The 14,909-nt window shown below is 34.8% G+C and overlaps 1 protein-coding gene across 1 annotated transcript; it reads right to left on the reverse strand.

Annotated features, from left to right (window-relative positions):
* Window positions 1-5,123: 5,123 nt before the first annotated feature.
* LOC121739890 (glucose-6-phosphate 1-dehydrogenase) lies at window positions 5,124-7,435 on the reverse strand. The gene has a single exon (XM_042132489.1). It carries the CDS (start codon window positions 7,259-7,261, stop codon window positions 5,777-5,779), a length of 1,485 nt encoding a protein of 494 aa, XP_041988423.1. The 5' UTR covers window positions 7,262-7,435; the 3' UTR covers window positions 5,124-5,776.
* Between the last annotated feature and the right edge of the window lie 7,474 nt (window positions 7,436-14,909).

The raw sequence follows: 14,909 nt of genomic DNA on the forward strand, positions 1-14,909 counted from the left end.
GACGATTGAAAAGTAGATACACATTTTCTTTTGGAATGATTTTTCAATCGTCGGATATGTTATGACATGAGGTTCTTATAGGGGTAAATAATTTACACTTAACACATTATAAAGTTACTTATTTATTACTCAGGTAAAATCTATCTGGTAAATCAGTCCTTACATTTAAAGGAAACGTTGAAAGTAAACAACACACATAGTATATTATATTTTATTCTTAAATTAAATACATATTATAAAATATCATAATATTTTCCTATTATATTAGTATAATATTAGTCCCATAATATTAGTCCGAATTTTTCTGATCAGATATTTCGGATAATGTGCGGCCGGGCTTAAGGTGATAAATATAAAGGTAAATGATTTTTATTTTAGATTTATGTTATTGTAAAATATCGATAAGCATATCGATAAATTTGATTCAAGCACTAGCGTATATGTAAGAAATTTTGATGAAAAATTTTTCTTCAAAATTTGTGTAATATAGGAACAATGGTACCTTTAGTTACGCAAAATATGAAAGTAAAAGGGAGGATTCACAATATTTTATTTGAAATAGAGAACTAAAGACCAGAATACAGCAAAAATAAACACATCGTAGCAATTAGGACATGAAGATTAATTACGGGTGAAATGTATATTTTTCAGCATTATTCCTATGATTTACACTGCAATCACTCACAGCACAAGTTATTATTGTTATATAAAATAGTATTTGTTGAAAATAACATACGATTTAAATAATAAATTGCAAATACCGAAAGGGCATAAAAACGATTGACGACCTTTGACGACCTGTCAAATAAAAGTTGTTACAATTTTCATTAGACTGCCTCTCTCTTTTCATCTTGTTATAATTCCATAAAGGATTTTCTTCTCTCTCGCACTCTTTGTTGGTCTTTAGCATTATATTATGTCTATGATATATACTGTCGTATAGACCACCTGACAACCCGAAAATGCGTGACCATTTTCGATCTGTCAATGTGTGCGTGTGCTAGTGATGTATATTTTACTATCGATAGTATAGTATTTTGCTATCGATAGTATAGTCCGTTCGAGTTATTTTACCTCAGTTAAGAAATAAATAATATGCAACTTTGACAGATTTGTATTTCAAATTAGGTATCATAAATATTGGTGACGATTGAAAAGTAGATACACATTTTCTTTTGGAATGATTTTTCAATCGTCGGATATGTTATGACATGAGGTTCTTATAGGGGTAAATAATATACACATAACACACTTTTTACGTCTGTGATAACACATTATAAAGTTACTTATTTATTACTCAGGTATAATCTATCTGGTAAATCAATCCTTACATTGAAAGTAAACGTTGAAAAAAAACAACACACATAGTATATTATATTTTATTCTTAAATTAAATACATATCATAAAATATCATAATATTTTTTATTACAATTATTTTTAACCGACTTCCAAACAGGAGGAGTCTAGTCGTTCGGCTGTGGATATATTTTTTATGTATGTTCAACGATTACTCCGCCGTTTATGAACCGATTATCAAAATGTTTCTTTTGTTGTACATTGTATTGTTCCGAGTAGGTATCATGTTCACAAATGTGGTGGTCTGGTGATGGAAACCATGAGAAATCGAGGTGACTCCTTGATATTCAAATGGGAACATATGGTCCCAGAAAACGTTCAAAATCTTTCGATTAATAAATTTAAAAAAGTAGTCAAAGAACGTTTTGTGCCAAAGCCTATTATAAGTTCAATGATTTCATATGCGATTGCACATAATATTATTATTATAATAATAGTAAAGTAGCAATAATTATTATAATAGTATTTATTCTACTTTTTCTTTAAAAATTTTCAATGAAATGTTTGCTACATATTGTTGAATTTTTCTTGGGATTCCAACCAATACGCCCAATTAATTTCAGCCATTCCTCTTATTAGAGGATCTTGAGGGAATCTGTAAAACAAATGATTATGATATATAAATATAAACCTTCCTCTAGTTTTAGAGTCACTCTATATTATAGTAGTTATATTATTTAGCTATTAAATAAATAAATAATAAAAATAAATAAAAATTCGGACGCCCCGCCCCGCTCATACATTTTGACACGTCAGAAATTCTTTTAGTATGATGGGTCTACAATAAAATGTATGAACAGAGTACATTCCGCCGGGCGTCCGAATTTTGCTGATCAGAAATTTCGGATAATTTGCGGCCGGGCTTAAGTTGATAAATATAAAGGTAAATGATTTTTATTTTAGTTTTATGTTAATGTAAAATATCGATAAGCATACCGATAAATTTGATTCAAGCACTAGCGTATATGTAAAAAATTTTGATGCAAAATTTTTCTTCAAAATTTGTGTAATTTAAGAACAATAGTACCTTTAGTTACGCAAAATATGAAAGTAAAAGGGAGGATTCACAATATTTTATTTGAAATAGAGAACTAAAGACAGAATATAGCAAAAATAAACACTTCGTAGCAATTAGGCAAGAAGTTTACACCCTAATGTAAACTTCTTGCAATTAGGACATGAAGATTAATTACCTTATTATTCTTATGATTCACACTGCTAACACTTACAGCACAAGTCATCATTTTTAAATATAATAATATTTATTAAAAATAACAAACATTTTTTTTTTTATGAAATATGGGGGCAAACGAGCAAACGGGTCACCTGATGGAAAGCAACTTCCGTCGCCCATGGACACTCGCAGCATCAGAAGAGCTGCAAGTGCGTTGCCGACCTTTTAAGAGGGAATAGGGTAATAGGGGAGGGTAGGGAAGGGAAGGGAATAGTTGAGGGTAGGGAAGGGAATAGGGTAGGGGTTAGGGGATTGGGCCTCCGGTAAACTCACTCACTCGGCGAAACACAGCGCAAGCGCTGTTTCACGCCGGTTTTCTGTGAGAACGTGGTATTTATCCGGTCGAGCCGACCCATTCGTGCCGAAGCATGGCTCTCCCACGTATATATTGAACAATATATTGGAAATACCGAAAGGGCATAAAAACGACTGACGACTTTTGACGACCTGTCAAATAAAAGTGGTTACAATTTTCATTAGACTGCCTCTCTCTTTTCATCTTGTTATAATTCCATAAAGGATTTTCTTCTCTCTCGCACTCTTTGTTGGTCGAGCTGTCAAACGAAACCGAAATTGGTTTCATCTGTGTGTAAAAATATGTGTACGTATTCACTTACACAAGCTTAATTGAACATGATTTCTATGAGATTAAATTGTCAACGTGCGGCACGTGCCGACTGGACTTCAAAAAAGGTGTGCTGCTGTCATGTATCACACGTCTCTTTTTACCACGCAGTGCTACTCATAGTGACATCTCTCTTGCTCAGGCCTTTGTTTCTCTATTCCGCTAGATATAATATTAACTTTATGGATTGAACATGAATGAGATTAATAGATTTTGAAACACTGTTCTTAGGGTCCCCGCAGACTTACAATTTCAAACGACGATAATGAGTGTGGTTTTTAGTTAGACTATTTATTGTTTAACCTACATGCACAGTTTTTGTACACCTCAGGAAAAACTAACTTTTTATTGATTCCCTCTACACACATTTTGATGATTCCCTGGGTATTTTAAGTAGAGAATCAAAATATTTTACATTTATTTATCTAATTGGTACATATCTGTTTATTTTTATTAAAATAAATTACATTATCTTCATATATTGATACAAATAAATGACACCAATAAGTAAAATATATAAAAATTTTTTTTCTTAAAGTCAAAATATTTAAAATAAATTCATTTTCCATTCATTGTATTTGGTTTTAACGAACAAGTTTAGTTTATAGATAATTTTATACATGTTTATATTTAAATTGAACATGTTTATTTAGCTGAAAAAGCTTTTTTCTATTGGCTTTGTTGATTCCCTAGGTTAGAAAAATTTAAATCAAAATATCTTCTAAAATTGTGAAGTGAAAAAGGGCCCAAATAGATAATTATTTTTATAATTCACTTAAGAATAATATGCGATTATTGATTTTAAAAATTTGCAGAAATAAAAATTTACCAGGGAATCAACTAAATAATCCAAATCCGGAAAAATGCCCGTATACGTACACATATTTTTACACACAGATGAAACTAATTTCGGTTACGTTTGACAGCTCGAGATTGTTGCTCTATTCCGCTAGGTATATTAACTTTATGGTTCATACAAATTGCAGCGACATGGCGCTTCTATCTTGATCTATTTCTATGGTTTGTACGATAGTCGGCCAACTTGAAATTGTATATCTGCGGGGAGCTAGGACCCTAGCTTTCTAAATGTTATTCCACTTGACTAAATTTTTTAGGATCCTAGCTAGGACTTCCTAGCTAGGATAAGTGGAATAAGCGCTTTAGATTTGCTTTCTATTATAAGTGACAGTATTCTAATGCATCTGAATCAACTCCATATCATAATTTGAATACAAAAGAAGTGCTCGGTCACTGACCAAATGTACCTACTCGTTATAAAATTGTTTACTCACGATCATAAATCGTAACAATCTTTAGTCGAGTTACGCAGCTCATTTTGCTATTGATAACTTATCAGTTATCATTTTGCCTATCTTAGGCCCGTATTTTTGGTCAGTACTCAAGATGCATCTCGGTCTCAAAACACTGTTCAGGCTCTGTGGTTGGTTGGCTGTCAAAATTTGGACCAATCACAGAGCCGAACCGCGTCTTAAGACCGGGTCGCATCTTAAGTACTGACCAAAAATACGGGCCTTAGTTTATGAAAGTAGGGTAAATGACTAAGTACCTACTGATTGGACAAAGCACCAAAACAACATTTATTATGGTTGCTGTAAAAACTGCCTGTTTTTAAAGTAATAGAACGCCTGATTTTAAAGAATAACATGTAGTTTTTAAAGCAACCTTAATAAATATAGTGTTTTTGTGCTCTGTCCAATGACTAATCATGTTCACCCTATTATGGAATATGGTTCCCCTTCAAGACCATAATATTATACTTATTATAATTTTGATTAATATGTAAATCACCTAATAATTTAAATACAAATAGAAAACAAAACACAAACATTCTTTAAAAATATAATTTAGAAATGTATAAAATATGTTTTTATAATAAATAACAACAATCAAACAGACAGAACATTCTTATTATAAAAATAGGTATCAACATGATAATTTATTGTGATAACACAGCTAGAACCAAACAGCTTATATATAATGATCCAGCAAAATAATACTTGCTGTCTCATACTTTTAACAAGTGGTTCTTGTGAAGAGAAGTGTTACATACATATAACTCATAAAATGCTCTTGGCAGTTAATCATTGCTCCTTATAACATTAAGTATAAATTAGTGATAGATGTTTTGAAAGTACAAAATTATATAATATATTGTGGCCATTGGTCGTGCTTAGTCTATCAATCTGCACTACAAGGTCATATGTATGACATTTGTATAATTACAGAGTTTCTAACAAATAACTTCCAAATTGTAAAAAATGAAAAATATTAAAATAAATAACATAAAAACTAGTAACTTAACCATAATTGAGAATAAAAAATTCCTCAGCACGAACTCAAATGCATTGGAATGCCTTTATAAAATGTGTCAAGTAATAATTTGTCCTTAAAATGACCTTACATATAAAGCAGCGTTTTTGTTACTTTACAATGGAATGTTCCCATTCTGATTATTACAACAAAGCCTTACAATTAATATTATGCAGAAAAATATAAATGAGCCATTAATATTACCACCACCAGAGTGCTCTTAAAAATATTAATCCATAGTGGGTTTTTGCCACTTGTAGGAACCGGAATATTTGAAATTATATTTAGCTAATTTATGATCAGCTTCTGGTGGCCCTCGAGATCCATATATGTATGGCACAGGTTTGACCTTTTCTTCCTCCAACTGCTTTAATACCGGAGTAAATATTCTCCAAGCCTCTTTCAACTCATCATTTCTCACAAAGTGCATCTGCGTACCGGTAAACACATCCAAAATTAACCTCTCATATGCATCTGGGACATTACTCTCTCTGTATCTCATGCTGTATGTCAAGTCCAACTCTGTTTCCATCAGATCAAATTTCATTCCTGGGGACTTACTCATCATTTTTAAATATAAAGCTTCTCCTGGCTGCACTCTTATCACCAGCTCATTTCTTTTTGTATGTCCTTCGAAAATATCTCCTGGCACATCTTTATATTGTATCCTCACTTCTGCCTTCCTTTCGTTGAGAGCTTTTCCACATCTAAGAATAAAAGGTACACCCTCCCATCTTGAATTATTAATATACATAGCCGCTAGTGCATATGTCGGTGTTATAGAATTTTTAGGTACTGTTTGATCATCCAGGTAACCCAACTTTTCCTCACCTTGGCCATTCGGATTTCCAATATACTGACCAACTAAAATGTTGTTAATATCGATTGGCTTAATATGCCTCAGTACTTTCACCTTTTCATCTCTTATGTCATTTGGGTTAAGCGTGACCGGTTTTTCCATAGCAACGAGGGACAGGATTTGCAACAGATGGTTTTGCATCACATCTCTGATGATTCCAAAGTCATCAAAATATCCACCCCTACCTTCTGTACCAAAAGGTTCTTTGAAGGATATTAGTACAGAAGCAATATTTTCCCGATTCCAGGAGGGACTGAAGATTTGATTGGCAAATCGAATTGTCATCAGATTTTGAACCATTTCTTTACCGAGATAATGATCAATACGATATATTTGTTCCTCTTTAAAGAGTCTAGCAAGATGTGAGCTTAACTTATCAGAAGATTCATCATCACGGCCAAACGGTTTTTCTATTATCACTCTTGTATATCCTTTGAGGGCCACACATGCATTTCTTATATTTACTGTAACATCCCCAAAAACTGTTGGAGGTACTGCTAAATAAAATATTCTATTAGCAACTGGGCCTCTCTCGTGTTTTGTGATTGCTTGATCCAACAACTCATAGTCGATCCTTTTATCGTACGATCCAGCTACATAATCATTAGCGGCCCAAAATTGTTCGTAGAGTTCTTCCTCGCCGGCTCGAACTTTCATGTACTTTTTACATTTTTCTCTCACTTCAGTGATGGTTTGCTTTGTCCGAGCGTAACCAAAAAATTTCGTGTTCTTCGGCAAAAGGTTATCACGATATAAGAACCAAATAGTTGGGTAAATCTTTTTCTTTGCGAGATCACCAGACGCACCTAACAACACAAAAGTATGTGGGTATTGAAAGTCTTTAATGTTTTCCATTATAACCTCCACTTAGGATGACGCCACTTAGTTTCAACAACAAAAACGTTGAGTTCTTTTTTTACTACAAGACTATAATTAAATTGTTTAGGAAAACTACCTCGTGTCATGAAGTCAGAAAATAATCCACCGTGAGTCGCAAGAATGCTATCATTTTTATACCATGCAATTTTGACAATGACATTGTAATCAAAAATCGCAAATGACAATTTTCAAATTTCACATCTTTGTAGATAAAATAGAAACTAACTTATGTTTTCGGCACTAGCAACACTGGTTCTAAAGATTTTATACCATAAACAACTAGTCATTGGACAGCTAAGGATTTTTTTACAGTAATAGCTGTAAAACATTAAATACTTCACATGAAATAGGAATAGATATTATATTTGTGTTCATAAATTATCTAGCTTTTTCAGTTTATATTGATTTTTGGTAAAACTGAATGGTAGGTAAATCACAGTCATGGGACGGAATTACTGTAGTTGGGACACTTTGAGCCCCGGGAAAGAAAAAATAGTACTTTTTGTCCCGAGAAAATGTACGGTATCCACTCGATAAACGGACTTTGACTAATGGAGTTACGGCCGTCATCTATTAATAATATAGCTGTTGCCCGCGACTTCGTCCGCGTGGACTTTAGTTTAAAGTTGTTCCCGTACATCGATTGAGTCGTTTACGCACAAATCAGAAAAGTATATTGTGTGAGAAACCGCACATTTTCCGGGTCAAAAAACATTCCTTGTCCCAGATTCAAATTAGTATCTCCAATCTCCATGCCTTTCATCAAAATAGATTGAATAGTTTAGCCGATAATCATAAAAGTTTATTGTGCGGGAATCGTACATTTTCCGTGACAAAATTAGTATTCCTTGTCCTTTCGCGAGACTCAAAGTATCTCCATACCAAATTCAATCGAAATAGATTGAATAGTTTACGCGCAAATCATATATTGTGCAGTAGCCGTACATTTTTCCGGTACAAAATGTATCCTATGTTCTTTTTCGGGACTCAAAGTATCTTTATACCAAATTTCTGCAAAATTGGTCCAGCCGTTTACGGGTGATGTCGTGACCACGCGAAATGTAACGTTCCGCGAGGCTTCGCCCGCGTAAATTAGTTATTTCACAGACAAATTAGTCCACAAAAAGTAGCCTATGATCCTTCACGTGGTCTACTTCTTATCTGTGCCAAATAACAGAAAAAAATTTCTCCAGTAGTTCGTGAGATAAGCCCTTTCAAATAATTTCCCCCGTTTTTTTCCACATTTTCTTCTATTACTTCGCTCCTATTAGTCTTAACGTGATAAAATTTAGCCTACAACCTTCCTCGATAAATGAGCTATCTAACACTGAAAGAATTTTTCAAATCGGACCAGTAGTTTCTGAGATTAGCGCGTTCAAATAAGCCCTTTCAAATAATTTCCCCCCGTTTTTTCCACACTTTCCTCTATTTCTTCGCTCCTATTAGTATTAAGCGCTTATTCCACTTATCCTAGCTAGGAAGTCCTAGCTAGGATCCTAACAAATTTAGTCAAGTGGAATAACATTTAGAAAGCTAGGATCCTAATTCCTATCCTCCTAGCTAGGTTAGGTTAGCTAGCTAGGTTAGGATCCTAGCTTTCTAAATGTAATAACATTTAGACCCACTTGGCTAAATTTGTTAGGATCCTAGCTAGGATAAGTGGAATAAGCGCTTTAGCGTGATAAAATATAGCCCATAGCCCACGGAGCTAATACTAAGAGGAGGTGTTGTAATCAAGTTTCCTTATGAAACGACGCGTGACAATTTGTGGGGTGAGGGGATGTCAAGCTCCGCCCACTTCTCAATATTTCATCTATCGGCTAAAAGCCAAACTACCAGCTTAGGTCGATGTTGATGTTACTACGTAGTTCAATTATCTTACACTAGATTCATATTGTCTTGAATATTATGGGACGTACTACTGCCCTGGATATTTTTTACGTTTCAAATAGTTATCATAGGTGACGACAGATGGCGGTTTATAAGTAATATCATAAGAAAAGCTATATAATCACGGTTTTAGCTATTAAATGTGTTTAAGACTAAGTGTATAACGGTTTTCAGTATTCAGGTATGATTATTGTAATAAACTTATGCAAAATTATACGCATTTACGTCTGTATTATCTTTCAAAGGTTTGGCCACCTAGTGTCAAGTAGTATAATTAACGCTGAAAGCTGAAATGTTCTAGAACTTTTATATTTAAATTACATTTAAAATTATTTCCAAATGAAATGTGATGGTATTTATATTATCAGAACGTCTGTCTGAGTGTTTTCGACATTGTAAAATACAATACTTCATCCTTTCCTTGTTAAATACGCAGAAAACACCAATTTATTGGGAGTCTCGTTACGTGTGCACCTGACAAACGCTCAAAGTGTACTGACTTAAGCCCCGCCCACAATGATGACGTCAGGACCTAGTTGAAAATCACAGTGCACAGTTGCTTAGGCCAGCCAGGGCTTCAAATACCGGTATTTTTTCATAACGTTATTGCTTCAAGGGCATAGATAACGGTATGAAGAACCCTAGAAATAACGGTAAAAATTGGAATTAGAGTCTGGCTAGCGGAAGATGAGACTGGCTTTTTATTCCAAAAATGATTATGGTAACACTGTCACTAACGTCATTGTCACCTATAGCATCTGTTGTTTATGTGTCAAAGTGAAAAATATTTATGTGGTTTACGTGATTTTCTAATTTAAACGTGACGAAAACTTTGAAAAGAGATTTGCGAAAACTGCTTTTAGCTATGATTAGTAAATACGAACAAAAAAGAAGTGAAAAGGATGCAATTTTTAAACAAAAACAAGATTGTTTACATGAAATATCCAAGTGCATTGGTAAGTACAGGTAAAATATTTTGATACTTTCAATTACAATTAATTAAAATAATAATTATTTATCATGTAATTGAATTTATTGTTTTGCAGGTAACATAGGTGATGCAAAGGATTCAGTTATGCAAGTTATAATATCAAGCATAAATAAATTAAGAGATAATAATGTTCCAAGAAGAGTGTTTAAAGACAAAATCAGTTCCCTGATGAGATTTCTTCTTTGACCGGTAAGACCGTAGTAGGTAACCGGCCGTTACAAAAGATATACCTGAAAGCAACCTTGTTATTGAATGCTAACTTTATAAATTAACATATTTTCAGATGTCAGTGTTTGTATCATAAAAAGGATTGTGATGTCAGGTTGACATCACAAGGGACTGCCAAAACTACTTGTCGCAGTTTTTTCATCAGAAGCCCCAAAATTTTTATAGCAATGGGATAGTGTCCTTGCCAACAAGATGGCAAAAAGTTGTCGAACAAAATAGCACCTATATATTTTAGTCAATTGTAAATAAACTTTATGAAAAAACCTTTCGAATGTTTATATAAAATGCGAAAAAAAATCCACGATAACAATAGATAAGCTATTGTGTCTCGTTATTCCAAGATCGATGGGTATAAACATAATATTTGAGTATACATAATTATTAATACAATCTATGATGCTTGCGAGAATTTGTGTTAATACACTTTTAATTGCATAATAATGACGGTGTTTTACCTGTAAATAAAACACATTAAATACTTAAACTTTTTAGTTTTATCAAAGGCAAAAAGGCTTTCTTAACGCCACCTGCCTTATCAAGAACTCCCGATAGCAATTCGGAATTAAAAAAGTTTTTGTTTGAAGGAGGAATTTTGGTAGTGGATCATGGGCATATTTTATGATTCCATCTCGGCGCATCTGTATCACCTCAGCTCTGTGACCACAAACGAGCTGTAAGAGGTCTGCAGAAACAGACGCATAATCACCGCTTGTAAATAATTCCCTAACCTTCGTATGCAACGAGTCGACATTTAGGTTTACTTCATCTTTAGCCCAAGATAAAAGTAACTTAAGAGTCTGTTGCAGAGCATCGCGCTATTTTAACAAACAAAAAGTAATACCGGCGTAAGCTTTATCTGCGTAAGCTAAATGGCGTAGACTATCATAAGCTTTAATCTCATCGTTAGCTTCTAAATCAGTGAAACTTGGCGTATGATTATACCGCTTTTGCACTTCCGCATAGCGAACTTCGCTCCATTCATCTTTATCAAAATGTTTAATTTGTTGCAGCAAACTAAGAAATTTTTCAGGTGCCTTTGGTACCGAAGGCTCCTTTTTAATTTAACTTCAAGATCAAAATTAAAATCTAACTTGGCATTATTAGTATGTTGTATGTATGATCTACGTTATTAATAATCAAAGGCGAATAGCTTTTATGCACGTGGTCGTGGTTGTATCTAAAATGTCTTTTAAGTTCGCCTACTTCCTGTGTCAATTTTTTAAAAATCCTATCCTTGCGTATACGGTGGCGCTGCCACCATTTCTTTGTGCAAGAAGATGAGGAAGAGGAAGATGAAGAATCCGAGCTAGTGTCGTAGTTGGCGGTACTCGGGCCCGGTTTATCTACGACCGGGTCAACTTCATCATGACTTTTTTCCATGCTAAAAACGAAACCTAATATTAGGATTTCATGCAAAAGGTTTGGAATGAGCGACAAACAAAAACCTTGGCGGTAATTAAAAATATTTTAAAACCATAGAATGATTTGTGTTTTACTAAAATTACGTACTTAAAACTAAAAAGCACGATCGTAAAAAGCATTACCAATATGCATTATATTATAAATAGTTCTAATTTATAGAAATCTATAAAATAAGTACAAAAAAGTCTACTTGAGGGTAGATACAAATTTCTAGAAAAGTGGTAAAATTTTCTTAATTTTCTTATAAAGTTACAGAATTCCTTTAGAGGGTAGCGTAAAAAACTAAATTATTATCGATTCCATAAAAATAAGAATTTTTCAATACGAACGGTAAAACCGTGCTAGCGCCATCTCATATCAGTAAGCTTCAAGTATGCGTACAGTATTTAATAATATAATATAGGAAATTATTTAACATTTAAATTAAATTATATTTTGTAATATATTTCATGATGTACAGTTAGTATTAAAGAAGTTTTAATACTCCGACAAAACATGCAAGAGTTTTCGTCAAAAACAAAACACCATGAAATGTATTGCAAAATAAAATTTAAGTAAACAATGAACTTATTTTTCTTGAAATGAGTTATCCAAACTAAAATATAATATTATTGTCATACTCATAAATAATCAAGTACCAAAACTATAATTCCGACTATAGACAAGGTTGCCATACGTAGATTTTTTGAAATTGCCGCCTTTTTCCAGTCTCATCTTTCGCTAGCCAGACTCTTCTAATACCGGTAAATAGGATTTATAACGGTGATAACGTTACCTTTTGTAAAATGAGTACTTAATTTAATCAGTCAATTCAGTATGCAGTATGCACAAAATTAAACTAGACGTGTCTGGTGACTAGTAGGTATATATTACGTCGGCTGTACACTCTCACCGAGAGCTCTCGGGCGAGAGTCTCGTCTGAGAGCCCCTTGCCCGAGTGCGATCATCATGTACATTCTCGCTTAGTTCAATCGCAGTTATGAACCATTCACCATGCATCGAAAGATATCATTGTAATCTAAAGATCTATAATCATATTTAATTTTATTTCTCACATAATGACTGATAATGACGTTTATTATTGTTATTTTTCTGTTCTTCACTGTCTAGCGGCGCGACTAATAGTGAAAAACGTGAGAGTGTACAGTAAAAGTAATGCGCTCGCTTTCCTCGCGAGGCCCTCGGGCGCAAAATACCGACACCGGACCGAGAGTGTCCGAGACAGGCGAGACGAGGCGAGCGCACCCATTTACACTCTCGCACTCGGGCCGCCTCGCTGTGTCTCGGCGAGAGTGTACAGCTGACATTATAAGAAAAATGACGTCTAATGAGAATGACATGGTCAGTACTCAGTAGTTCAGTGCTTAGCATCTTTGTTCAAATATTACTAATTTATGGTTTGTATAGTAAATTATTGTATTGTCAGCATGTGTTCCGTGCGCTGGCTGCCAGACGGACTCTGTTGTTTTGCAGACGACGGGGCGAGGTGGTACACAATGCACACGACGAGTGGAGGCAATCAGTTCAGGACGTTCGTTCTAGTGGAGATAGAAAGAATAGAGCTAGCTGCCGAGTCGCGCCGCCGCGCCGTCTGCGTTACTGCATGTAAACTGGTTTGTGTGATCCACGGCGGGCAGCCGCGGACATGCCGCGCCGCCAGAGCCCGCCGGGGACCTGCGGAGCGTTCTTTTTGCCCTTGGTGTGCGTTGGTAATACATATTGTAGGATTCTCATTGTGCTATCGTTCGCGGCGAAATTGACCGGTCCGCCCCGCCCCGTCGTGTGCAAAGCACCTCTGATCCGACGGGCTACGCTCCTTAAAATATTCTCCGTGTTATAATAATATCTATGGACGACGAATATCTACATATTTTGTAAATGCTATCACATAATTTTGTGCTTCCTTTTTTAAATGTGTTGATATTTTTAACTGCAGTCTACAAAATATATATGTATTAAACTTAGAATTCTAGTAATAAATACTAAGACATACAAATAATTATCCATATTTTGCCAATCCCCCGCATTCGCCACAATTAAAACAACTACATAAATACGGACATAGATACCTTGCATAATTTTCTGCATTCATTGACTAAACAAATTGCAGCATCATCTTGACTTGTAAAGTCAAAGTTTTTTTTTTATGAAAATAAGGGGGCGAACGAGCAAACGGGTCACCTGATGGAAAGCAACTTCCGTTACCCATGAACACTCGCAGCATCAGAAGAGCTGCAGGTGCGATGCCGGCCTTTTAAGAGCGAATAAAGTAATAGGAGAGGGTAGGGAAGAGAAGGGAAGAGAATAGGGGAGGGGATTATGCCTCCGGTAAACTCACTCACTCGGCGAAACACAGCGCAAGCGCTGTTTCACGCCGGTTTTCTATGAGAACGTGATATTTCTCCGGTCAAGCCGGCCCATTCGTGCCGAAGCATGGCTCTCCCACGTATATAAAAACTGGTGCTCGGAAGTCGGAAGTTGGTCTGCGAGTGAGATTTGGTGCACGACGCATACCGCATACCTGATACCAGAAAATATCGTTATAGTTACCGGTATTTTCATAACGATATTTTTTGGTTATGTTACTAGATATCGATTAAAAAATACCTTTATCTGGCTACCATTATGAAAATACCGGTACGTAACGATATTTTTTCGGGTATTCGATAACGTTATGAAGCCCTGAGGCCAGCTCCTCTTTGTATTAGCTCCGTGCTATAGCCTTCCTCGATAAATGGGCTATCTAACACTGAAAAAATTTTCAAATCGGACCAGTAGTTCCTGAGATTAGCAAACAAACAAACTCCTAGTCAAACAAACAAACTCTTCCCATTAGTAATTACCTGGTAATTACCTACTATTTATTATAGAAAAGGATGTCCGTCTGTTTCTTTATCTATATGTCTGTAATATTCTGTGCTTATTAAGGCGTGTTCCAAAGCACATAATATACCTACTCGTGTGATTTTTCTGATGATTTTACGAGATTTGATCGGTTACTTAGACGTCAAATCGTACAGGGCAGCATACTGCTAAGAGTTTAGGAACAAACCCAATAATTTCTAAAATTGACATTTGGATGACGTGACGCTC

Source organism: Aricia agestis, chromosome 1, assembly GCF_905147365.1.
Source record: "Aricia agestis chromosome 1, ilAriAges1.1, whole genome shotgun sequence".
In the NCBI taxonomy this organism is placed as follows: Eukaryota; Metazoa; Arthropoda; class Insecta; order Lepidoptera; family Lycaenidae; genus Aricia; species Aricia agestis.

What these genes read in the sequence shown, in the direction of transcription:
- LOC121739890 (XM_042132489.1), bottom strand. Translation starts at nt 7,261, where the DNA reads ATGGAAAACATTAAAGACTTTCAATACCCACATACTTTTGTGTTGTTA.